The 27,560-nt window shown below is 32.5% G+C and overlaps 1 protein-coding gene across 10 annotated transcripts in view; it reads left to right on the top strand.

The window, feature by feature from the left end:
• Positions 1–23,050, top strand: part of OXR1 (oxidation resistance 1) — a 438,511-nt gene extending 415,461 nt beyond the window's left edge. For 7 of the 10 annotated variants that reach the window (XM_012784241.3, XM_012784250.3, XM_012784248.3 and 4 more), the window contains 6 exons: positions 8,561–8,641; positions 10,505–10,630; positions 11,405–11,557; positions 13,914–14,009; positions 15,574–15,647; positions 21,108–23,050. In XM_012784241.3, the coding sequence (XP_012639695.1) occupies positions 8,561–8,641; positions 10,505–10,630; positions 11,405–11,557; positions 13,914–14,009; positions 15,574–15,647; positions 21,108–21,243 (666 nt within the window). In that variant the 3' untranslated portion in view covers positions 21,244–23,050. The remainder of the gene's footprint in view (positions 1–8,560; positions 8,642–10,504; positions 10,631–11,404; positions 11,558–13,913; positions 14,010–15,573; positions 15,648–21,107) is intronic. The other 3 variants (XM_076005078.1, XM_012784247.2, XM_012784252.3) reach the window with 1 other exon arrangement.
• The last annotated feature ends 4,510 nt before the right edge of the window (positions 23,051–27,560 follow it).

Here is a 27,560-nt window from a genome sequence, read left to right as displayed (position 1 = left end):
TTCTTTATGCTATATTATGCTGCCTACCTATACCAGATAGTCACAGGAAATTGATCATTACTAACTAGTATTTATGTATGTCTATGGTAAGTTAAACATCTTCTGCTCTTTAGTCACAACCTAATTGAAAAGAGGATATATGCACACATTCAATGTAGAATGTTTCTTCTTTATATAATTGACTCAGTAGTTGAAAAGACTATTATGTATGCAAGTTACAAGGCACAATAATAAAATGAATATCTGTGAAGCCATTATCCAATGTAAGAACTAGAACATTGCTAATGTAGTTGTATGTGCCTATATTTTTTCTCTGTCTCATCTCACATCTCCCCCAAATTGGTAAACACCTCCATGAATTTTGTGTTTTATTGTTCCCATGCCTTTTTTGTTAATTAATAGATTTTGTTTTTAGTGTGGTTTTAAGTTTACAGATACTCTGGCTAGGACTTCAAGTACTATGTTGAATAGAAGTTGTTAAAGTACTCACTTTCTTGTTCCAGTTCTTAGAGGCAGTGTTTTCAACTCTACTCTCCATTCAGTATGATACTGGCTGTGAATTTGTCATATATGGCTTTTATTATTTTGAGTTATGTTATCTATGCCTAGTTTGTTAAGAGTTTTTTTTATCATGAAAGAGGTACTGGATTTTATCAAATACTTTTTCTGCATCTATTGAGACAATCATATGGTTTTTGTTTTTAATTCTGTTTATATGGTGAGTCACATTTATTGAATTGTGTATGTTGAACTATCCTTGCATCCCTGGGATTAAAACCACTTGATTGTGGTGAATTTTTTGTTTTTTGATTTTTTTTATGTGCTGTTGGATGGATTCTGTTTGCTAGTATTTTGTTGAGGTTTTTTTCATATATGGTCATGAGGGACATTGGTCTGTAGTTTTCTTTTTTTGTTGTATCCTTTGCTGGTTTTGATGTCAGAGTGTTACTGGCTTCATAGAATGAGTTGGGAAGGATTCCCTCCTTCTCAGTTTTTTGGAACAGTTTCAGTAGGATTGGTACCACTTATTTGTAGGTCTGGTAGAACTTGGCTGTGAATTCATATGGTCCTGGCTTTTTTTGTTGTTGGGAGATTTTTTTATTGCTGATCAATCTCACCACTCATTATTAGTCTGTTCAAGATTTCTTCTTCTTCCTGATTCAAGCTTGGGAGGTTGTGTGTTTCTAAAAGTTTATCCATTTCCTCTAGATTTTCTAGTTTGTGTGCCCAAAGATATTCGTAAAACAAATATTGTTATACCTAAGAAATAAAATAAACAGCAACATAAGAATAGTGGGGTACTTCAATACTCCCCTGGCAAAACTAGAGAGATCATTGAGGCAGAAAATCAACAAAGAAACACTGGATTTAAATGGGATTCTAGAACAAATAAATATTATTTGTTTACATTTACAGAACATTCTACCCCAAAACTGCAAAATATATACATATTCTTCTCATCAGCACATGGAACATTTTCTAAGATAAAGCATATATGTGTTAGGTCACAAAACAATTCTCAACAAATTTTTAAAAAATCAAAAGCATACCATATACATTTTCAGACTACAGTGGAATAAAGCTAGAAACTAATTTCAAGAGGAACTTTCAAAACTACACAAATACATAGAAATTAGACTACCTATTGCTGAACAATCTTTGGGTCAATAATGAAATCAAGACAGAAATTTAAAAAAATTTTAGAATTGAGTGACAATAGCAACACAAGCTACCAAAATCTCTGGGAGATAGCCAAAGCAGTCCTAAGAAGGAAGTTCATAGCACTGAACTTTGCCTACCTCAAAAAAGACAGAAAGATCACAGATTAACAACCTAATGTTATACCTCAGAGGACTGGAAAAACAAGAACAAACCAAACCCAAAGCTAGCAGAAGACAAGAAATAGCAAAGATCAGAGCATAACTAAATGAAATTGAAAAGAAAAAAATAATACAAAAGATCAATGAAATGAAAAGCTGTTTCTTTGAAAAGATAAAATCTGTATTCCACTAGCTGTATTAACCAAGAAGAGAGCATATCCCTTTAAGCAATCAGAAATGAAAAAGGAATCATTAGAATTGATGCCACAGAAGTACAAAAGATCATTTGAAACTACTATAGTAAATCTTAAAGTTGAGTAATGTCAGTCCTCCAACTTTATTCTTTTTCTTTATTATTCTCTTGGGTATTCTGGGTCTTTCCATATAAACACTTTTCATATAAGCTTTAGAATCATCTTGCCTAAATACAGAACATAACTTGGTGGAATTTTCACTGAAATGTGTTGAATCTAACATCAATGTGGGAATCTATCTGGGCCTGGTGCTTTCTGTTTTGGTAGGTTATTAATAATTGATTAAATTTCTTTGATTAAGCCTCATCAGATTATGTTTTTTCTTGTATGACTTTTGGTGGTTTATGTCTTTCAAGGAATCAGTCCATTTCTTCTAGGACATTGCCAAGTTTATGGACATAGACTTGTTTGTAATATTACTTTATTATTATTTGAATGTCAATTGGGTCAGTAATGATGACCCCCTCTTCATTTCTGACATAATTTATTCGTTTTCTCCCTCTCTCTCTTTTTTATTTAGCCTGGCTAGCGGTATAAGTATGTCAATTTTATTGATCTTTTCAAAGAATTGGATTTTGGTTCCATTGATTTTTCTCTGTTGATTTTCTGTTTTCAATCTTATTGATTTCTGCTCTAATTTTATTTCTTTTCTTATGCTTACTTCAGGATTAATTTGATTGCATATTCTCTTCTCCCTTAACATATCAATTATATGTATTTTTAAATGTTTTTAGTATTTGCCCTAAAATTTCCAGTACATTTTTAGTATACTTTAAGATGTAATTCTCCTCTTCCTTCTCCTTTTTCCCCTCCCCTTCCCCCACTTTTTAATATAAAAAATATCATTTGTTGTAACTCTTCTCATTTAATATACCTGTTTTCCTAAGAGTCTTCTGTGCCATATCTTAAACATCAAGTTTTCTTCCTCTCCTTTCTTTCACTCCAACCCAGTGAGGAGAGTATGGATTGGTATTGAACTTTTATTATTATTATTGTTATTTAGATTGGATTAAGCTTCTATTCTATTTTAGAGGAGTCACCTGAAATTTTGCCCTGTATATTTACATTTATAAAGTCTAAAGGTATCAGTATCTTAATGTCTCCTCCAGAACAACAAAAAATTTTGTACATCCTTAATGCCCATTCATTCTGTCCTTTTATTACATCACGAATTAGACTTAATCATTTTATTTAGACAGTGTTTACTTAGATTTTATAATTCACATTTACCATTTTAATTATTTTCCATTGCTTCTTTCATCTTAGACCATTCTTTTAGGATCCTTTTCCTTCTTCCTGACGTATATTCTTAAAAATTTCTCCAATGAAGATTTCTTAATGATTAACACTCTCAGTTTTTGTTTTTCTGAAAATATCTTTATTTCTCTCTCGTAAAATAATTTTGTTTGGATAAACATTTCTAGGTTGACCATTGTTTACTATCACAGTGTATTGTGTTTTTTGTGACATTTCATTGTGACAATCCATCGTGAGTTCATAATTTTTTTAAGTAAGAATTTTGAGGTCCTGAAGTAAGGATGGTTTTCCTCTGAGAGGATTTGCATTTAGTGTTGGGAAGTCTGCTTACAGGCTGAGATTCCTTTGTAGGCTATCTGACTTTTCTCACTGATTATTTTTAAGGACTCCTTTTTTTAAGGACTCCTTGTTTTAAGTATAAAGAGGTTTATATTAATAATACAGTATGTTGTGTATCTTTTTCTTATTTAGGGTATAGTATGCTTCTTGAAGCTATAGATTCTTGTCTTTCATCAATTCTGGAAACTTCTCAGGTATTATCTCTTCAAATATTTTCTCATCTTTTCACTGGGACCTGATTGGAATAGATTATATCTTATTATTATCCAAGTCTCCTAACTTCTTTTATATTTTTATCTCCTTATTTTCAGTAATGTTTTATGGGTAATTTCAGCTATATCTTCCACTTTACTAAATCATCTGTCTATATCTGCTTTTTAACTTGATTCTTTTAACAGTTATACTCATTATTTCTGTAAAAGTTCTATTTTGGTTACTTTTTAAATCTTGTTCATTTTTAATCATCTCTAACTGCTTGCTTATTTGGGGGATTTCTTTTTTTAACATTTCATTCATAGTTTATATCTGTTAATTTTAGTATCTGAAGTTGGTTCAGTGTTTCACCTTACTCACTTATAGGAAGCTGTGTATTAGGTTATCTTTCATTATGACCTCATACTCACTTATTCTTAATCTGTGAGAATCTTGAGGAACTGAATTAAACATCTTTCCTTCTGAGAGGATAATTTGTTTCTGAAAAACTATATATGGGCCCATTTAATCTTCAGTTTTGCTGGCTAAAGGCTTAGTCTCAGCATCACAACACTGGTACATAGCTCCCCGCTGAGTTTCTAGTTTTTTGGTGTTTTTGTTTCTGTTTTAGTTGTGGGACATACGTATATGCTTTGAAATGTTTGTTGAAGTCAAGAATAAAACTAGTGGTAGAATAAACTCTCAATGAAAAGAGTAATCAGTAATTTAAAATCGTATTGAATTTTAATAAAATAACTTTATATTACCCTTTTTATTTCTTTAGGTTTTAAATAATGAAAACATAAGTTTCACAAAACCCTATTAACTCACTGTATAACTTTATATCCAAAGGACAAATGAATCCGAAAGAATTAAATGTTTAGAAGTAACATTATGTTTATTTTAGTTCAGAATCATCTTTTTGTTCTGCAGGTCATACAGAACACTAAAGAATTCAAGATTATGTAAATGAATATTCTTTTCCCCTGATATGCTATGGAATAAAAAAGATTATCCCCTTTTTATAAGATTTACAACTTATATTTATTGTTCCAGGAAACTAATATGCATATTATAATTGGTTTTGAGTAGTTACAGGGTTTTTTTGACTAAAAGAACAGTGAATACATCTGCTTTCTCATGAAAATCTTTGAGAGCTGTCTGCAAATATACTTAATTACTAAGTGATTTTAAATGCATAAGATTTGTTCAAATCAAAACTTCACTAAAGTTTTTTTATTTTGAAGAATTCATTCTGGACTTTATTTATTTATTTATTTTTTGGTCTATCAATTCTATTTTCCAGTCATCTAATTTATGAGTCTTTATTTTTTCCTTTTATATCCCATGTATTATAATTCCATGAAGTGTTATTTTCAAAGCAATAGTTTTAATCAAGGCAAAATGAGGCAAAATTTAACATAATCCATATCTTTTTTTGTAATAAAGACTGTTATATATGATGAAATGTAGAAGACAAGGTACTTCAAGGATGTTGTTGTATTCTCGTTTTGTTAGTTATAACTGCTCAGACTTAAATTTCCTTTTTCTTTAACATATTTTTGGATACCAAAGTTAGTATAAATGGCATTGATTGGATATTAATAGTATTTTTCTATCTATTGCATCTCCCTTTACTAAGAAAGATTTATAGTTGAAATGGCACACCAACAGGTAACTACCAGACTTTTGTTAGTGTGCAAGAGAGTTGAAGGAAAGGAGGTTTTTGGTTGGTTTAGAGTAATCTCAGAGGAAATACTGGAACATCCTGGAAGGAGGACTCTTAGGCCCAAGATATTGTTCTTTATGGTCTAGGAGATGAATACTTTCTTATTCATGAAATTTACAGCAACTATGAATTTTCTCTACTCTTCTTATTTTCATTGTTAGTCCATTTGTAATAGTGATGGGTGGATTTAATTCTACCTTTACATTGGTAATTCTGTGAAAATAAATGCTTCAGAAAATGCCTTCTCTTGTGTGAGAATCCTTTGTCAAAGACCGAAAAGAATAGAGTAGCACTTAGTTCTGCAGGGTATAGGTCATGGTACTTAGTTCCTTTAGATGGGATTTAGCAGTATATCCAAACTACCTTATTCCTGTAGAAATGTCTTTTTAAACAATGAGTACAATTTTACAAAAAAGTCTTGGTTTCCTCAACTGTATACTCCTAACAATCAGGAGTGTAATATGGGATATTTTAGAGAAATGTGTCCATTTTTCACTTAGGCTTAATCTTTTGGGTAAAATAATAAATTTTGTACATGAGTATGATTTACCTAGGGTATAACATTAATGTAAGACTAATTCAAATTCCATCATATATACTAGGAATTGCACATCTCTTTTCCATTCATTTTGAGAGAGAAAGTATATTTTTGTATTCAAATTCAAATTTTTTCTCTGTTAATTCCCAGAGTTTGTTTTTGACAGTTTTCTGTATTTCTACAAATCAGGGCATGAGGAAATACTTAAAGAATCAGTAAGTTTATGAGTCCTAGAAAATAATACAATTTTAAAAATATGAATGAAAAAAGGTAGACTTGTGACATTAAAGAAACTATGACTACCAAATATTATAAGCTTAGACTTATGATGGCAGTTCTTCTCTTATTAATAACTCCTACTCTCAGTGATACTGATACAATTAGGTTATAACCAAATCCTTTTGTGAGTATATTTAATTTCACTTCCATCCAGGAAGTATGTTTAGTATGGTAAAAAGGGGTTTTATAAAACAGGTGTAAAATCTGTGTTAACTGGAGAAAGAGAGAATGCAGAGTAGTAGATAAGCCATGTGATTTGAGAATTCTTCTCTAGGAGATTCTTGATTAGATTGAAAGTCAAGGAAAAAAGAAAGAAAAATACAATTAGCCATTCAATATTTTATAGAGACCTCTTTTCTTAGCCATTGAAAAGCAAGTCCATGGTTTTTTATTTTTAGACCTAATTTTTCTTCCATTGTTATTGAAAATTCTATAGTTCTTAACAGAAAAGGCCTTGATTATTTTTATCTAATACTGAAACTTAAAATTAGTAAGATTATTCAGAGTATTCAAAATAGTTGATCTCAAACTTGACATATTTTACTATCAAAAATAAAAGCAACAAATAAAGAGACTCTTTGGCTACTATCATGTAGTCCTTAGGGTAGTTGGTGAAAAGTGATCAAGTAAAAGTATTATTAATAGTAGTAGCTCTCATTAGTATGTTCTGGACACTAAGTCCTTTTTATGCATTTACTAATTTAAATTTCATAAAACTCTTTTTGGTATGAACTTTTATTATTTCCATTGTTTTATGAAGAAGTAGACAAAGGGTAAACCCAGGTCTATCTGGCCTCCCAGAGAGAGAGAGCATAATCACTTTGGGTTTCTTTGTAAGTATAGTCAACTACCATACTGAATACGTTTTTGCTTTGCAAAAGTCAGTATAATGATATGGTCAGAATGGAAATCTCTCCAATTTCTTTTCCTTTTTTCTATTCTGATTTTTTCATAGCTTTCAGCGTGAAATTTGCATAGCTTTTCGTAGTTACTGGTAGCCAGTTCATTTTAGTTGGCTAGAACAAAGCTGTTTAACAACCTAGGTTAGAAGTCTATACTCTTTATGGGCCAATTTGTTTAACTGTTTTGTGGCCAGAGCCTCTACAGAACATAATCTGTTCTGATTGATCACAAGAGGAATTAGTCATAGCTCAGGAAGGTCAGCAGATATTTATGACACTGCTAGAGTTCATTGTATTATGGTAACTGTTTTTGGAATTATGTCATGATCTGAACAAACTGTAGCTTTGTGTTAACTGGAGAAAAGTTGTCTATTTTTGTGGGCTTTCTGTAATCGTGTTTATCTGTCATATATGGCTTTCAAATTTCGCACTAAGAGACTAGTCTAGGCAATTATGGAAGATAGAGAATTTCCCTTAGGAAGTTAGAATATAGGAAAGTTAAGTTTTAGTCACAAACTGCTACAATACAAACCACAAAGTAATAAAATAGAGGAGAGATAAAAACTAGGGAAGAAAAGTTATTCAAAACGACTAAAGCAGACATGTCTGAGGAAGGTACTGTTGATTAGACAAGCTATTTGAAAATCTAGTTTTCTACTTTCTAGAGCTTATTTTTCTCATTGCTTTAGGTTTTAAAATGTACTTCATATCTTTTTCTTGCTTTTCTCCCCTCTTTTTCTCTGATGTAGATGGGTATGTTTGTCACCTGTGCCTAGAAGAAATTCTTCCAGCATGGCCATTAAGATACAGTGTTTGAGCTAACCTGATTTGGAGGGGATGGTTGAAACTACCACCTTCTTTGTAAACTGCCAGACCATTTAGATTTTAGATGTTATCTTTGATGTTAGCAAAGCATGTTATATTTTATATAGTATTTCCTGTGCAACAAAAACTATAATTTCTACTTACTAAATTAAATTGAGTCTATATGAAATAGTCCATAAAATATCCTTATATTATCAACTAGTTGAATATAGTGCTGAAACTCATGTGTATTTTACCCTAGTTGGATATATAAATCTCTTGGATTTTCAGCATGGAGTGGGGAAAGAAATCCTGATTATAGTTCTCTTTTCCCATTTTAATTTCTCTCTCTTTTTTTTTTCTTTTTTTTTTTTTTTGTTTGTTTGTTTGTTTGCTATTTTTCGCAACTGTCAGTGGAATTATTGTCTTCCTGTCTCCATATTCAGGTAGTGTCAGTGGCTGAGTATCACCGCAGGATCGATGCTCTAAATACTGAAGAACTGCGCACACTCTGCAGACGTCTCCAGGTGCCCCCTTCAGTAGTTTAAACCTCTCTGGAGATTGAATACTTTCTGTCTTTTAGTGTTCTCTGTCAGAGCAAATCTCACATTTGAAGGATTTGTTTTGACTATAGCACTAAAATAACCCATCAGAAAATTCCTTCTTGTATTAGATTACAGTATTGCCTTGAAGAGTTGCAGGATTATCTTTTCTGTCATCCTTTCATTTGAAAAATAGTCTAAAGAATTTTTCCATCGTTTGAGAACTATTCTCAGTACTGTGTTTCTTTGAGCATGAGTTTTCCTTTAATTTTAACATTGGAAGAATGTCTTTGGTTTTGACAATGAATCTTTACTAACAGAATCTGAAAGATGTGGTACTATAGGAAAATTTATAATTTAAATATTTATATATTTAAATATTTTCTCTTCTTTAAGACTATTTCAGTTGTATCAACTCCACATCAAATATCTTGATGAAATAAATTGTTTTTGTTCTTAAGGCATTCCTGGTTGGTATTAGAAATACTTTAGAATAGTCTATGTTAGGCACCAGAACTAGATAAATTATTTAAAATTCCATGAAACAATCTCTGTGGTTTTTTGTTTTAGAAACATGAAAGTGATATAGTTGAAAACCCATTTTTCAGTTTTGTGTATTATTAGTTGTGTGTTTTCCTCTTCTTAATAAGATATGCTTTCATGGCTTTGCTAGACCTACTGAATTTTTTTTCTTTTCTTTTAATGCTTCTAATGCTGCCTTGGATTTCTTTTTATTTTTTCTTAACCTTTCACATCATCAAAATAAAGGTAAAACATTATGATGATGTGAAAGAATTAATATTTAGCTTCTCATCAAAAAACAATACAGTTCTAGAACATGTATTGGTTGCAAATATATGGTGTTCAGGTTTGATAAGAAATCTGTTAAAGGAACAAAATAATTTAGCAAGATTTCATTTCTGTATGGAATCTCAGTCGCCAAGCATTGCTGCATTTTAGTTATCTGCTCCAGTAGAATTCTACATATTTTATAATTTAAAAGTTTTATCAATAATAGTTATGTTTCTTATCTTTTGTTTTCTAATGTTATTGTATTTTATATTAATAAGTTAATATTAAAAAGTAAGCACCAATAGACTAGATTGTGTAGTAGTAAGCTTTTCTTTTCTAGTTAATCAACCTTTTTATCATTTTAAGAATACTTTTAAGATCATTTCCATCAAGCAAAAGCATATATTCTTTTTCATGCATCAGATTGATCTAATTTTAAAAACAGATTTGTGAACAAATTAAAATTTATTGTTTGGTCCAACTAGATAAAAAAATTTGGTGTTTAGAAAATTAAAAAATGAAAGCATTTAAAAAAATAATGGTAACTTTTTTAATGAAGAAAATACACACACATACCCCAATGTAAAGAAAGTTATACTTATTATTCTATGATTCTATATATTAAAATTTTGGCACCCAGGAAGTTTTCTTAATTATTTTTTATTTTTGACAAATTTTGTGTTTAACATTTTAAAAATCCTACATATTTTAACTAGTAGAAAAAAAAGCAAGCTAGGTGACTGACTTTTGCCCTTTAGCAGTTAAAGTTCGCATGCAGCTACCTCCTTTTCCACGGAAATATGGGAATTTATAATTTATTACCAATCTACCCTAATGTAGTGGATGAGAAAATGTTTTTTATTGTTATAACATCTTTTTCTACATTGGATACACCATTGATGTTAGGGGGGGCATCTTTTGCCTTATAAAATTCTAAGTCAAAGCTTTAGCCACCTTTTCAAAGGTCTAAAGTTTTATTTATCCCAAAAGGCTGAAATTTTTAATAGCATATCACAACCTTATATTAATACACTGCTGCTATTTACTTTTTTTTAGATTACTACAAGGGAAGACATAAATTCAAAGCAGGTTACTCCTGTGAAAGCAGAACTGGAGTCTGAATCATTTCGACCAAACCTAAGTGATCCCAGTGAACTTTTACTGCCAGATCAAATTGAAAAGGTATGACATCCCCACATCTGTGCATTTCTGAGCATGTATTCATGAGAATAAAACAGCCTTTTTTTCAGTTTTTTCTGAAGCAGAAAGGTTACTACTGTTTCTCTCTAATGAAAGGAAAAAGTAAAAAATGTAGTGAACTAGTGTTAAAGGAAGATATTAGGAGATTAGGTAAGTAGACACTAAAATAAATAGCAATAACACTGTAATAGCCAATATTTGGTTTATTATTGTGTGCTAGTTACTTGCTTTATATGGATTATCTCATGTAGTTGCTACAACAGCTGTAGGAATTGGATGTTCATTGTGCACATTTTTTAATAAGTGAAAAAATTGGGGGCATAGAAAGATTAAAGTAATTTGTTAAAGTTCACACAACTACAAAGTATCCAAGCTTGATTTCTAACTCTGATAGTCTGTCTCTAGAACCTATTATTTGAGAGATATTTTAATAATGAAGATAATAATCCATCTAATATTTTTGTAATTTGACACAGAAGGCACTAGCAATAAGTAATCCGTGTTTCTTGTCTATCTTCTAATTTGTGTCTGATTCAGCATGATTCTTTATTTTCCTAATGGACAATTAATATTTTATGCTGAAAAAAGTATAATTATTTTTCAAGCATCTCAGTATCTTTGAGAATGATAAGTAATTTCTACTGTTAATTCTCATAGCCTACATTTTATAAGTACTATTAAATTCCAACTGGCATTAGTGTCCTACATATTGAACAATAAGCTATCAAGTAAATGCTAACATTTTGTTTTTCAAAGCTTACAAAGCATCTTCCACCAAGAACAATTGGCTATCCATGGACTCTTGTTTATGGTACCGGGAAGCATGGCACAAGCTTAAAGACCCTTTATCGAACAATGACAGGTTTAGACACCCCAGTGCTGATGGTGATTAAAGACAGTGATGGGCAGGTATGAAAAACTAACTGCATTAGATGCCTTATCCTTTAAGAGATTACAGTAATAGTAATTTTTAGCATATTTCTTTGATAAAAATTATTCATTAGTACATTTTATTGTTTAACTGATAATTATTGGATACTTTTAACATGTAAGGCATCACTGAGTATCACAGAAGATAGATATAAGCATGAATAATTAAGAGTCTCTGCCTTCAAAGAGATTATAGAGTGATAGAAAAAGACATTTAAGTATACCAGTGTCTCTAATGCTGAGCAAAATATGCTAAGTATAGTAAGAGCCCAGAAAATTGAAAGGTTATTCGGAGCAAGAGTTGCTTATATCTATTTGGGAGAGGTAAGAATGAGGTTCATGGAACGAGTGAAAAGTGACAGGGTCTTGAAGTATGAGTAGGATTTTAATAGTTAAAGATAATCATGTGAGGGTGACAGTAAGAACAAAACCACAGGTAAGAGAGAGAAACTTTAGTTTGTTTCTGAAACAGCAAGCTCAGGTCAATTACTAGCATTGGGAAGTAATGAGAGGATAAAATAGCAATATTAATTAAAAGAAAGCACTAGTACTACTAACACCTTGAGTGTGTGTATTATATGTCAAGCACTTGACTACTCACTTTATGTTTTTAATCATCACAGCCTGATAAGATTGATACTATTATCTCTATTCTAAAAATAGTTAACTATGACTTAACAAGATCCATCAACCCAAGGTTATATACCTAAGAAAAGGCGTTTGTACCAATGAAGATGAATGAATTACTTCTACACTTCTATTACTTGCCTTAGTGTAGATAAGTGTCACAAACACAATATTGAATTAAAAATCAGGCACTAAAGAATAACTTCTGGGCCGAGCGCGGTGGCTCACGCCTGTAATCCTAGCTCTCTGGGAGGCCGAGGCGGGCGGATTGCTCGAGGTCGGGAGTTCGAAACCAGCCTGAGCAAGAGCGAGACCCCGTCTCTACTATAAATAGAAAGAAACTAATTGGCCAACTAATATATATAGAAAAAATTAGCCGGGCATGGTGGCTCATGCCTGTAGTCCCAGCTACTTGGGAGGCTGAGACAGAAGGATCGCTTGAGCCCAGGAGTTTGAGGTTGCTGTGAGCTAGGCTGACGCCACGGCACTCACTCTAGCCTAGGCAACAAAGTGAGACTCTGTCTCAAAAAAAAAAAAAAAGAATAACTTCTGTATGATTGCAATTATAGAAAGTTTATAAATGTGATAGTGTATATAAAGTACTTACAGGCCAGTGTACTAGGTAGGGACTCAGTAAATATTTGTTGACTTCTAAACACCAATTTCCTTACTATGCCTACCTCTGGGGTTTGTTATTAAGTTCAAATAATGTAAGGTGCCATAAGCACTTCATGAACAATAATGTATAATGTAATTGTTAAAAAAAAGAAAGAAAGAAAAAGTTTATAAATGGACATAATGAATCTATGGTGGTATCAAGCTAAGTGGCTTTCTTCACGGAGGAAGCATAAGGAGAGCTTCTATAGTCCTGGTAATGTTGTTTCTTGGTCTGGATAAAGGTTGTGTGGAACTTTGTGGTAATTCTAAATTGTGCCGTACATTTATATTTTTGTACTTTTCTATATATGTGTGTGTGTGTGTGTGTGTGTGTGTGTGTGTGTGTGTGTGTGTAAAATAAGCTTTTAAGTAGTAAATCATACAAAAATTAGTAGGGAATATCAGGATAGACAATTACTATAGAGATAATCTCTCAAACTCTGCTCTCCTATTTATGATGTGGATACTTAGACCCATAGCACTGAATTGATTTGATCAAAGATCTCTTTCTCATTCATTCTTTTATTAGGGTATCTATTGTGTTTCTTATACTGTGCAAGGCCATGGGGTTGAAGGGCAAAACAATTCAAACTCAGTATCTGTCCTCATGGAGTTTACTGTCTGACGATGAAGAAAAAAATAGCGTACTTTCTAAGTAGTATTTACCTGTCCTGAAGAATTTTTGTTTCTCTAAGTGCTACACTCTCATAGCAAAATGTTATCCTTATAGTATATACATTTTGTATATAATTCCCTCTGAAATGTGTTAACCACTTTTTAAGATTGTCTAATTGTTATGATAAACATCTTGTTAGATTTCAAAACTAGGAAAAAGTCTATTTTTCCCCATTGAAAACCTGGTATCTTTGTACTTGACAGTAATGTGAATTATATAGCAACTGATCATTTTTCCCTTTTTAAGTACAAGTGATTAGATAAAACTACTGCAGATCCTTTTTTTCTGCATTTTATTTAAGTATATGATGGAATGATTCTTAATGAAACAATTTAGTAATCATGTAATTTAACATGCCTTTTTTTTAATCTTTAGGTTTTTGGTGCATTAGCATCTGAGCCATTTAAAGTCAGTGATGGCTTTTATGGTACTGGAGAGACCTTTGTTTTTACATTCTGTCCAGAGTTTGAGGTAAGGACAACTGTTCCAATATTATGTTTATAAAGAGATGGCATAAATGAAAAGAACATGTACTTTGAAGTCATACATATTTACATTTGATTCCCATCTCTAACGTGTACTTAACTTTTTTTGGACCATTTTGAACTTCAACTTTCCTGTAGATAGCATGGAGATTATAAAATGTAACAGGGTTGTTTGAAAATTAAATGAGAATCACATATATACACAACACTTGGCATAGTACCAGACCTGAATCATGGATCAGTAAGCAGTATATATCATTACTGTTCTGTTCAAGAAGTGTCATTGTGAAATTTCTAGAAACTTTTAATGACTAAGTTTAATGATGTAGGTCTCAAAAACTTAAAACACTAATTATTTGAATTTAAATCAAAAGTGATTAACTGATTTCTTTTACTTTACACCTTATGTGGCTATCTTTACTGTGGCTTGACTAATTTAAATTGAATACATTCTAATGCAAATAAAATCTAAAATGTAAAGGTGTAAATGAATTTTAATTTTAGTAAATGTGTGACTCTTCTTAAAACATTGAGTGCAATCCTGGCATATCAAACTTTCCCTAAAAGGTGAAATTATATTTTAATCTTGAGAAAAGCATTCAACACCATTGGTTAAAAACAAAAAGAGTGACCTTTAGGAGCAATTTTTATAATGAACAAAATAGGAAGGATTTGGTAACACAATAGAAGTTCTCTTAACAAACTTGTTTTTAACTGGCTCAGTAGATCAACCAGTGCTTTCCATTCCTTTTATAAAATATATCAAGTGATACCTACAGCTAACTGAAAGCTCATAGTTGTTACAAATCATATAAGCTTCAGTTATGTTTATTTTCAAGCCTTTTTATGCTGTTGCTAATACTGGAATAATGTAATCAAATGTTATGTAACTGTGAAAATACAAATGGTAAAGTTTTATGAATACTTTTGAAAAACTTGGTGAAAAGGTTCTAGAAATTGCTGTTACATTAGATTTAGGTAAAACATCCATAAAAGGTTAGAAAAAAATTAAGAATAGGACCATCTAGTTTTACTCTCAGATTTACTTAAGTTATCATTGTTACTTAAAGAAATTGAAACTGGAAATCATAAAAACACTTTATGGACATGGTTTATATAAGAATGATGATCGGCAAATCCATACCCAAAGACAAGACCTTGGCCTTCTATCAAAATATTTAAATGTTATCAAATTTATACACACTTATGTTTAATGTTAAAGTAATGGCATTTATGTTCATTTTTTTAAACTGATTTTCTACTTTCTTCAACATTTTTCATTAATCATCCAACTCTTGGTACCTAGTCAGAAGAATATGTATTATTATGAAGTGTTAACAAGATTTGAGAAATTGGAATTGAAGGCTATGTTATAGTAGAACATGTGCTTTCAAATTCAGTCATATAGACACTGAAACCCAAACCACCACCCTTCTCTGCCAAGCTTTTTGTGGTGTTGTTATTCCTTTTACTGTCAGTCTAGGCTTTGTTAAGTGCTGGGTTTTGGAGAACTAACTCTGTGTAGTAACCATTTTCATCTATTAATACAGGTCTTTAAGTGGACAGGAGATAATATGTTTTTTATCAAAGGAGACATGGATTCACTAGCTTTTGGTGGTGGAGGGTAAGTCTCTTGAACATTTCACCATGAGATTTTTGAAGAAACTTTAAAAATGTATTTGGATTATTTATAAAATCAGTTATCTGTAGAAAGTTTTGACATTAGAATTCAAATTCATATATTATGAAAAAGAAAGTATATACGAGGTCTGTCTGGAAAGTATCCAGCCATGTAATATGAAAAATGGAAACGTTTACCGAAGAAGATATAAGAAGCATTGTACATAGGACAGTGATGGCTCAATCCCCTTGAAGGTAAGTTACCTTAGGACCTCACACAGTTCTCCCAGCATCTCTTGCACTGTTCAAAACACTCCAAAATCCAGTGTTGGAATTGACATCAGCTGCCTAGTCGTATTTTCCAGAATCTCATCAACGGCCTGAAATCTCTTCTCTTCTTTCAAAGGTTATTTTAGTTTTAGGAAAAGCCAGATATCATAGGGCACCAAATCTGGGCTGTAGCGGGGTTGAGTCACCTGGGTAATTTCCTGTTTCACAAAAAAACTCTGTATGAGATGTGATGCATGGGTGGGTGCTTGTCATGATTAAGCTGACAACAGACAGTTGCCTATAGCTGCAGCTGTTTACATCATATTGCATCTCTCAACCTACGAAGAACTTTTAGATGTACTCCCTATTAATTGTTTGGCTCGGAGGAGCATACCCGTGATGGACAACACCTTCCAATCAAAAAACACAGTTAACATGGTCTTTGCTGCCAACTGGGCCTTCATTTCCAGATCATAGCCTTACAAGTAGACCCACAATTCATGTCCCGTTATGACCTTGAGGAAATGTGGTTCGTTGGTAGCAGTTTGAAGCAAATCATTAGCAAATGCAGCACGATGTTCCTTCTGCTCTGAAACCAGAAGCTGCTGAACACATTTTGCCATGACACATTTCACACCAAGACCCTGAGTCAAAATCTTGGATGCAGTAGTTTTTAGAATCCCCAGATCAGCTTCTAGTGCACACACTGTCAGTTGCTGATCTTTGTTAATTGTAGCCTGTACGTGTTCAACATTCTCAGGTGTTCTGCTTATTGCAGGCCTTCCAGAACATGGATCACTTTCAGCAGATTCTTGACCATCTTTAAAGCATTTGTGCCACACTTCAATTTGCGCTGAGCTCGTTGCATCATCCCCAAAAGCCTTCTGAACCATCTGAATAGTTTCCGTGGAGGAATGTTCAAGCTTAATGCAAAATTTGACACAGTTACTTTATTCCCTCAGTCATTTTGAATGTGATGGCCACACAGTACACATGTTCACCCAATGGCATCTAGCACCCCACTGAGTAGTACACCGAAGTTGTTCACGCATGTGAATTCCAGTCCACTTTCCTTGGCTGCCAGGTTACATTGAGGTCACGTAAACTGTTCTCATTATATTAACAATGGCTGGATAGTTTCTGAACAGACCTCATATTTGCAAGAAGGTCTTATAGTATTTGAGAAGTATATTATTTGAAACTATTGGTATTTTTTTCTTCATTTTAAAATTATATGTTCAATTGATTGTCTTTTGATAAAAATCCATCTTTTTCTTCAGAGTATAGTTGGCTGTTTGATATTTAAAAGGGAAATATCCCAGTACCTTTGAACTTTTCAAATTTTTAAATAATCAAAGTAGACTTTTATTTCTCCCAATTTATAAAATAGATCCAATTGTTTGTATGTTAATTCTACTCTGGAAACCATTTGGATTATATTTTAGACAATAATAGAAATTGATTTACCTGAAAAAAGTTTTAGTGACCTCCAAAGTTTTGAGAGGGCTTTGGTTTGCTTGTTTGTTTTGTTTTTAACTCTATGAATCAGTCAGAAATTTGATTCTTTTGGCATAGCAAGAACAATAAGGAACTTTGTTTTCTTATTTTGGTATCCCAACCCCATTTAGTCTTTACAGTGTTTGGAGGTAGCCTGCTCTGCTAGCTCCTAGCCTAGGCTTTCAAATAGTGCTAAGCAGGCATCAACTCCTTCCTTTGGTATTTCTTTCTGTCCTTCAGTATTACCCATAGGTATGCTAAATAATTTCCAGACTTGTAAAAGTGTTATATTATTTATAACCCACAGTGGAGGATATATATAATGATAATTTATTCAGACCACTGAATCGTTTTAGCCTTCAAGAATATTCATCATCCCAGAAGATTCTGACAAATTTTCTTACAACTTTTTTATAAATAGATATTTAGAAGACATGATTTCAGTGATTAAAAAATGATCATGGTTATTGTAGCCTTCTCTGTTAATTTTAGTTGTTGGACTCAGCATGTAATGTCCATGTGGTCCAATTACACCTATTTTAGAGGAGATACCATTCAGCCTTCCCCCAAATGGTAGTCTTAGTATTGATTCTGTTAGTTCCCAAAAAGGCCTCGCAAGCAGGTGGCTTATAATTTCAAGCTGTTGTGGGTGCCTTGAGTCTTTGAAAATAACACAAAATATCTGCTGGAACTAGATTTTGATTGTACAGCATGATTGTACTGTGGTAAAGTAACCATTGGGTCATTTGATAACAAATTAAGATGAGTTTCCAGTCTTTGAAGAAGAGTACATGTCCAGAAAACAAACAGGGACTTGATATACCAGAATTCCAAGCAGGAGACTCCCAAAAGTCAAAATCATGATGTGGTGGACTTAATGTAGTCTTTGGAGTCAGGTAGATCTGATTCATATTCCAGCTTAAATATACACTGTATGTGAGACTTGAGCAAACTCCCTAATAAATCTGAACTTTCCTCAGCTGTTAAATTGGAGATTACCTCACCTTTACAGGGAGTTTGTGAGGAATTCATAAAGATATAATCGCTGTACAAATCCTAGTGTAGTCTCTACCATATAGTAGGTACTTAACAAATAATAGACATCTTTACTCATTTCCTTCTATCCAAAATTATCTTTTCCTTTCTGATACTTTGGAATGAGTTCTGCCTGGGTTCTGCCTACAATGTCACTGGATGCATGAATTATATGCCATCAATTAAGGATTTGGAAGACTGCCTTTATTCCTTTCACTTCCTTAACCACTCTATTCTCAGAAAATCATATGAATCATCTTTTTAAAAGCATTATTCATATAAAAATATGCTTTCTGTGTGTTTCACCTGGGATGGATCTATAAGTTTTGAATACATTTACTTAAATATTTGGGGATCAAATGCTCCTTTGAAATGCTGATGAAATGACCTGGAACCTATTGTCCTAAAATGAATATACAAACTAAATTTTACTTATGATATTAAGGAATTGACAAAAATCTCTAAAGCTTTCAATTAGGGCATCAGAAAGTTCAGATTACCTTGGAAAAATGCATTCATACTTGGTAAAGCTTATTACAGAATTAAAGCCATTCATGAGAGTCTTGAAGGTCAATTTTGAGGTAGTTCTTAGATCTAATCATTACAACTAAATGTCTAATCTCTTTTTTTTAACCCTTTCATATTTGGCAAAAAAGAGGGATTTACAAGAAAATTTAATTCTTTTATATTCTTTTTAAGAGACTGAGTGTAATAGTCTGTTCCCACTTTAAAAGTCATAGATATCTCTTTAAAGGCGTATTATTGGCATTAGTATTGAAGACTTCAGAAGTCTATTGTCCTAAGACAGTGAACTTTTTAATTCAAATGCAGTGTCTAATTTATCTGTATGTTTTCCAGTGCTGGTGTCTGACACATGATAAATGCACATTTAAAATTAAATATATAAATAAGTCCAACGTGAATTTCAATATGATTCTCAAAAAATTATGGCTTCCTCCCAGGGTCAGGGGTACGTTTTGGGGACCATCTGATTTTACAGTGTTTTCATAGCATAGACTCTGGACTGGCATGATTTTCAGGGTCATCTTGTATCTCTTAGCAAGGTATTATTTTTATTTGTATAGACAGAGGGCTCATTAAAACAATATCACTGCTTATCTCATTACAGTTTATTATTTTCTTGAATGGCACTGGATGATCTCATTACCTGCTTTACCCGGTCATTGTAAGTGACCATACTGATCAGTCTTTTCCGTTTGTGTTGTAAAGTACCAACTCTTACAGGAACCATTCTACATGGTCAGTGTATCCACCCTTCTCTGTTTAAACAGAAAGACATCTCTATACTTAGAACATATAATTAATATATAATAATTAATATATAACATATAATTAATATGTTAGCTATATATCTAATGCTGTTTTTGATTACAGAGTATAAATAAATCATTTATTTTGTTCCAAGATAGCGTTAAAAATAGATCAGTTCCTCTTCCCCACATCATTTAACTTAATGATGCCATGTGACTCCTGTTGGCAGCCCTAAAGGTCAGAAGTTAAAGCCATTCAAATTTTAGAGTTGTTTAGGCCTTCAGAGATTCCCTAATCTGGTTTTGTTTCTCTGTCTCTTTTTTTATATAATTGGCAAATTCAACCCCAGAGAGGTTAAGTGATTTAACCCAGTTTCACATAGGTGGGGCCCGCTGAGTCCACAGATGGGTCTTAATCTCAGGCTGGTTTGTTTTGGTTTTTTTCACTGAAATATAACTACCTATATTTTTTTTAAAATCTCCCTTTCCTAATCTCTGGCTCAGTTAGTTCTGCTAGCTTGATATCCCTAGGTAAAGTTTAGAGAATTTCCAAGAGTTATCTCTGGATATTATGTTAATACTCTTCTGTTAGGTAGAAAAAAGTTCTTTATAGGATAGAAAGAAGCCCTGTGAGAACCTGTTTTTTTCTTTCTGAGGTATGTATTCCAATTAGACAAATTGGACCTTATTATCTATCTTTTAATTTCCTGTTATATCTGGCTTCTATCTTGGTCCTTCTGCTTGATAAAGAAGCTCAATATCACATATTTATCCCTGTAAAGTCTTCTTAAACTGAGCTCTTGCTGACCATTTCCTACATAGACAATCAGAGTTGTTTTCATGAAGTTTGGCATGTTAGAGAAAAGATAAATTCTAGTTGCTCATGTTTGATGATCCATTTTTATCAGCAGAATTCTTCTCTCTGAATATGTCAAGGAAACATAAAACTTATTCACCATGCCCTTAACATTAATCCCACATTTTATTTTAAATGATATGGAGTTTTCATGCCTTTGAAAAAGTCATTTTATATATGTTACAACCATACCAAAAAGAAACTCAAAAAAACATGCTAAAAAACTATAATACCAGGCAAAAAAAACCAAACTGATAATACCAAGCAAAGAATAACAGAGTAGTACCTGTATCAAAAGCTAATTCTATATAAAGGTAATTTTAAAGTTCACATTTTATTCCTTAATCTGTATTATAAATGATTTTGTAATGGGATATGAATAAAGCAAAATTGCCTATGTCAATGTGGAAAGGAGTAGGGAAGGGCTTGGGAAAATTAATGAGTTTATGGTTGTAGGATATCAAAATGTCTCATTTAAATTGTTTTACAACTTAGGGCATAAATATCAAGGGATTATTGTTTTTATGTATTACAGAGGAGAATTTGCCCTTTGGCTTGATGGAGATCTCTACCATGGAAGAAGCCATTCTTGTAAAACATTTGGGAATCATACACTTTCTAAGAAGGAAGATTTCTTTATCCAAGACATTGAAATCTGGGCTTTTGAATAAATACAGTGGTCTCTGTCTTAGCAGGATGATGGCCCAAACCCGATGTGGACAAGCATTGTTTGGAAAGTTCAAGAAGCAATACAGTGTATCATGTCACTCGTACTTTAAAATTAGTCTGTATCACCATTTATTACAACTATGATTTTGGAGTTTATTTTTCAAATCATGTTTCTGTTCCAGAGTTCTTTAGGTTTAGACCATGGCCTGGGTCCATGTAGTAGTATAACAGCTTGGGTGTTATCAGAATTTTGGCAGCATTTTGATCATAGTGACAACCTCATTTTCAATTCATGTTTTCTCAGTCTCCTAATAGGATGGTGCTCTTTTGTTGAACCTATTTTGGTTTATTGTTTTTTTTTAACTATATTAATTCTTTTACTAGAGCAATCTGATTGGGGAATTGAGGAAATGAAGACTAGATACTTCTGTATCTGTGAGGTTGGTGCAGGTGACATTTGGACATGCTCATCTTATTCTTAGTAAGGAGAAACCACATGCCAAAATAATTACATACTTCATAGACCACTGACTTCTAATTTTAATTCACACCACAACATTCTCTTTAACAACTTTGCAGATATTCTCAGTTTCATTTTAATAAAATGGTATTCGAGGAGAATTCTGGTTGTAATAGGCCACATACAGTGCACATGATCTGCAGGTTTGGGCATATGCTTTCATCAATAAATTATCTGATAATGAGTTACAAAATGACAAAGGAGAATGAGAACTTAACGATTCTATTGGATTTCATATATTAAGCAAGAAATTATACTATTTACATATGTGTAGCTTTGTGTAGGGGATTATCTTAAGTATAAAAACTACAAAACAGATGCATATTTCTTCAACATATTGTGTCAGGTATACTGTTTCACAGTTTGGTTGTTTTAGCATTGTTGCACACCAACTCTCAAAATATGGATTACTCCTGTTCAAAAGGAAAAAAAAGTTGTGATTTTTTTTTGAGTGGTATATGTTCTTAATTATCATTAGTATTTGCTCTTATAAAAGGGCAATGATTATAGTAGACAATATTGTAATTCAGTAGACTTGTTGAATATGCAAACTTACTGTCAAGTGACCTCAAAAAAAATGAAAAGATAGAATACACTAGTAGTTCTTATCCTCTTTTGTAGGAAACAAATAATAAGCCATTGTGGCAATAATTCATCAGTTAATTTCAAAGCTTCATGTTATGCAAAAAAACAAAAAAACAAAAACCCTGCTGTTATACATGTGACAGTGACTTTGTGCTGAAATTTCAGCTATTCCAGATAAATACTGTATATCTTGTAAATTAATGTTTAAAGGTAGTTTTGTTCTTATAGAAAGTGTTGATTGCCAGGTTGCTTATAGCACTTTAAATTATTCTAAAAATGAAATTATAAGCCAAATATGTTGGCTTAAGTAGATTTAGTTGTATAGCACTTGAATATATTTAGTCTTTTTGAAAGTTTAGATAATTATTTAAAGAAAGCATTATGCTAATGGAAAAGAAGATATTCTATTATAGTATGCTATTGCTAAATATGAATAGAAGTACAGGGCATCATTTCCTTGTCTATGTAAAGCTCTCTTATTATAAGTTAGTAACAGTATATAGACTAAATGTTTACAATATAGGGAACTGTAAATAAATATATCAGTTTTTTGGTTTTTTTTTTTTGCCTTTGGTCTTCCACAGCAGTATTATTGTCTTTGTGGAGTTGACTAATTATTAAAAAAAAAAGATCCTGTAATGGATTTCAACTACAATAAGATCATAGTGGTGTATACCAAATAAAGTCAAATACATAAATACAAACTTGAGTTTGGATTTATTGAATAATCAAATGATTTTCATATCTACAAAATTTTTGATTAAAACATCTTTTATGTTTAAAAAATGCTGGTGGTGGTAGCAGCAGTAGCAATGGAGGTTGTATTCAAGTAGGGAGAGATGGGAAAGAGCACTTAGCACATGGGACATGCAAATCATTTGGTATTTTGTATGTATATTGTTTTCATTTTTGGTGGAGCATGCATAACAGGATAAGCTACATGTCATAAATAGCTTTGCATGTGGAGTGCCAAGAGATTTTGATCTTTTTTAAAACCCCATGGGAGCAATTAACATTTGAGTTGAGGAATGACACAGCCACATTTACACTTTAGGAAAATATCTGTGAAAATTAGATTAGTAGAGGAAAAATCTAGAGACAGGGAGAACAATAAACAAGTCTTATGTGAAGTTCAGAGAAAAAAATTATGAAGCCTGAATAAAAATAATAGTAGTGGTAACAAGGAAGGAAGCATGGATTTGGAAGAGCTTTAGGAATTTATGATAAAAAGGAGTTGGTTATGGACTGAATATCAGAAAGAAAAAGTCAAGGATAGCTTAACTTAGGAGTTGAGGTGTATTATTCATGGAGATGGGCAGTGTACAAAGAGGAGAAACAAGCAGATGGCAAAATGAAGCTAGTCATGGACCTTACTGTAGTATGATGTGAGAAACTAGAGAATAGATTTTGGGGAGGTATTCCATTCTGAAAGATAAAAAGCTTTAAAAATCAACAACATACAGGTAGATTTGAAGTTATAACCTGTAGATGAAATGCCCTTGGAAATTGTAGACTGGCTTAAAAAACAGGATTCTTGATATAGATAAGTGACAGGCACAAGGTGGCTTCCATCTGAAGAAGCTATTAATAGAATGGCAAATCAAACCTAAAGGAAATAGAAGGTGGGGCACAATAAAGATGTGAGCAGAAATCAATAAAAAACAAGTGTACAAAACAGAAAATCTCCAAAAATAAAATTGTAAACTTCTAGCACAATCAAGGGGAGAAAAACAAATTTTCATTGTGAATAATAAAGGAGACATCACTGGAAAACTTCTAAACCTTCAGAGAAAAGAAAATATTGTGAACATCTTTGTTTCAGTAGACTGTATAGTGTAAGTGAAATAGAGAAACATTTTAGAAAATAATTTATTAAACCTGACACAAGAGAAATAAAATTTTTATATTACAGAATTTGAATCTATTAATTTTTTTAAAAAGTACCCTTCCACACACACACAAACCCATGTCCAGATGGTTCCACTGCACAATTTTTCTAGATATTTAAGGAAAAAATAGTATCAGTCTTAGACACTAAGTTAGATACTTATATACAAGTTCAAATGTTCAAAGACAAAACCCCTTCATTTTTTATGTACAGACAACAAATATGAAATTTGAAATATTACCATTTGTAGTACCATTGAAAATATCAAATTTATATCAAATCTAAGAAAGATATACCATATTAATGATGGCAAACAATATTAATTGAAAGATACCAGTTCTCTAAAATTACGTTGGCAGTGACAATCTCACCCAGGCTTGTGGAAATTAAGCCTATTTTATAACTTATATGGAAATATAAAGGCAAAGAATAACTAAGGCAACATTGAAGAGTGAGGGTGTGGTCTTCAGTACCTGATAACATGATACATTAAAAAGCTGAGTAAGACAATGTAGTATTGGTCAAAAGTCCAGCAGTGAACTGGCCTTTTTAAAAAAGGTAACACTACTGCTCAGTAGAGGATGGTCTTTTCAATACATGATGCTGGATTAATTGGATATCTTCATGGAATAAAAAATCTTGACTCAAACCACAAACTAATTACAGACTGTTGATCTAATTGTGAAAAGTAAAGCAATAAAGATGTTAGTTTAAATGTATAGGAGAATATCTTTATGACCTCAGGATAGGCATATATTTCATACATGGGACACAAAAAGCACGAAGTATTAAGGAAAACAAATATGCTGCATTAAAATTTTAAGCACTTCATCAAAAGGCATCATTAAAAGTGAGAAGGCAACCAACAAAAGTGAAAGATTTTTGTGATACAGAGATCTAATGAAGGATTCACATCCACAATGTGAATCACTACAAATCAATATGAAAAGACAGTTCAATAGTACAAGACTTTGATAATTCTCAAGAGTATTAAAATAGCCAATAAAAGTTGTTTTGAAAGGGAATGTAAAGTGGAACAAGTTTGGAAAATGTTTTTGTCAGTATCGAATTAAGTAAGTATATGCATGACTTTGACCACCAAATTTAATTCCTTGCTACGTACCCAACAACAATGTGTGTATTTTTTTACCAAGTGATGTGCTAGAATGTTTACAGATAAGCTATCTGCTTTCTCCTCTTCCCATCATCTTCCCCTCCACACACACCTACTCACCCTACCTATTGTTTTACTGAATCTCATTGTGTTACACCTTGCGTGCATTTCATAAGAACAAGGATATCCACTTAAATAACCACAGTACCATGATCAGTTCAGGAAATCTGACATTAATATGATAATATCTAATATGCAATCCATTTCAAATTTCACCATTGTTCCTATTAGGTCATTAAATATGAAATACCCAGTTCTGAATTAAAAGTTTATTATATCTCAAGAAGCAGTCAATTAATCCAAGTATGTACCTAAACTATCAACACAGTTTTGCCATCTTAATGGTATGGTAGCTTGTTTATGCTGGCAGCAAAGAAGCCTGGAAAAATGAGTGGAGGTGAAATCGCAAAAGGCACTTTTCAGAGCATGTTGAGAATTGAATATTTTTCCTTGCAAGAAGTGGTCCAAAGCCTGGAAGAAGTGGTAGTCAGTTGGTGCAAGGTCTGGTGAATACAATGGATGACAATTTCCAAGTCCAGCATCTGTAGTTTGAGCTTGCTGTTTGTGCAATATGCGGTTGAACGTTGTCTTGCAAGAGGATTGGCCTGTCTCCATTGACCAATCTTGGCTGCTTAATTGCAAGCATCCTAATCATTTCGTCCAGTTGGTTGCAGTAGACATCCGCTGTAATCGATTGACCAGGTTTCATAAAGCTGCAGTGGATAATACCAGCGCTGGACCACCAAACAGATACTATTAGCTTTTTTGGATGAATGTTCAGTTTTGGACTGTGTTTCAGCAGTTCATGTTTATCCAATCATTGTGCCGAATGCTTGCAATTGTCAAAAAGAATCAATTTTTCATCACATGTAACAATATGGTATAGAAATTCTTTGCCTTTATGTAGTGGCGGCAAATAGGCAAGCTTTGAGATGACTTCTGATGCTTGTTTAATTCATGCGGTACCCATCTATTAATATCCAGCTTCTTTACCTTGCTGATTTGTTTCCTATGGTTCAATATTGTTGCAAGAGTAATGTCAGCCCTTGCTGCTAATTCACAGGTAGGTTGAGATGGATTTGCTTCCACTGCAGCTTTCAGCTCATCATTATCCACCTTGCTTTCACTTTGCCCACATGGCTAATTTTCAAGATTAACCCATTGACTGCCGCACTAAAAAAAATTTTCCCTGGGGCCATGGTGTTTAATTAAAACAAGATGATCCTTTCTAATTTGTTATTTTTTTACTGTTTTCTTTGTGTGAGTTATATGTAACACAATCCACTGTGCATTCATTAGCCACGATTTTCCCAAACACTTTTTTTTGATATTTTGAGCTGCCTGCACAGCATTGGTTCCATGATAGAATGCATATTCAGAAGTAACATGAATTTTTTACTTATCCATGGTTTCACAAAAATGCTCTAAAAACAATTTTGAAAGATAATCACAAGCCAAACTCTATTGAAAAGAATGAGAATGTACCTTCACAATGCTGGAAACTCAGACTTGTGGGGGTTAGGGAGGAAAGGACATTTATTGAAACCTTAAAATTTGTATCCCCATAATATGCCACAACAAATAAATAATAAATAAAATAAAAATAAAAAAAATAAAACAAGAAATGGAAATAGGACATTTCATACTTAATAACTCAAGGCCAATAATAATATCCTTTCTAGCATTACTTTTCCAGATCTGTGATCCAGTCAATGATTCTGCATTGCATTTTAGTTGTTTTGTCTTTCTTTTCTCCTATAACCTAAAGAGTTCCTAGTCATTCATTGTGCTTCATGACAGTGGTATGTTTGCAGAGTTCAGGATTATAGAAAGTCCTTCAATGTAGATTTGTCTGAATTTTTCCTTATATGTAAGCTTTGGGTCTTTGCTCATATGCATCTTTGGATAGGAAAACCCCAGAAGTGAGTTTTGTACTCTGCACCTTATCAGGATTCACATAATGTAACTTTGTCCTCTTATGAATAATAATTAGCTTTGATTAATTGATTCAGACAGTGTCCACCATGTTTCTCCACTGCTGTCATTTTTCCCTTTGTAATTAATAAGTAATACATAGGGACATACTTGGATACTGTAGATATTCTATTCTCCACCATACTTTCCAATGTTTTTAGTAGCCATTGAAGATTCT

The sequence above is a fragment of the Microcebus murinus genome, chromosome 7, assembly GCF_040939455.1.
Source record: "Microcebus murinus isolate Inina chromosome 7, M.murinus_Inina_mat1.0, whole genome shotgun sequence".
In the NCBI taxonomy this organism is placed as follows: Eukaryota; Metazoa; Chordata; class Mammalia; order Primates; family Cheirogaleidae; genus Microcebus; species Microcebus murinus.
The sequence above is the reverse complement of the archived record's forward strand: the minus strand, read 5'-3'. Positions and strand labels throughout refer to the sequence as shown.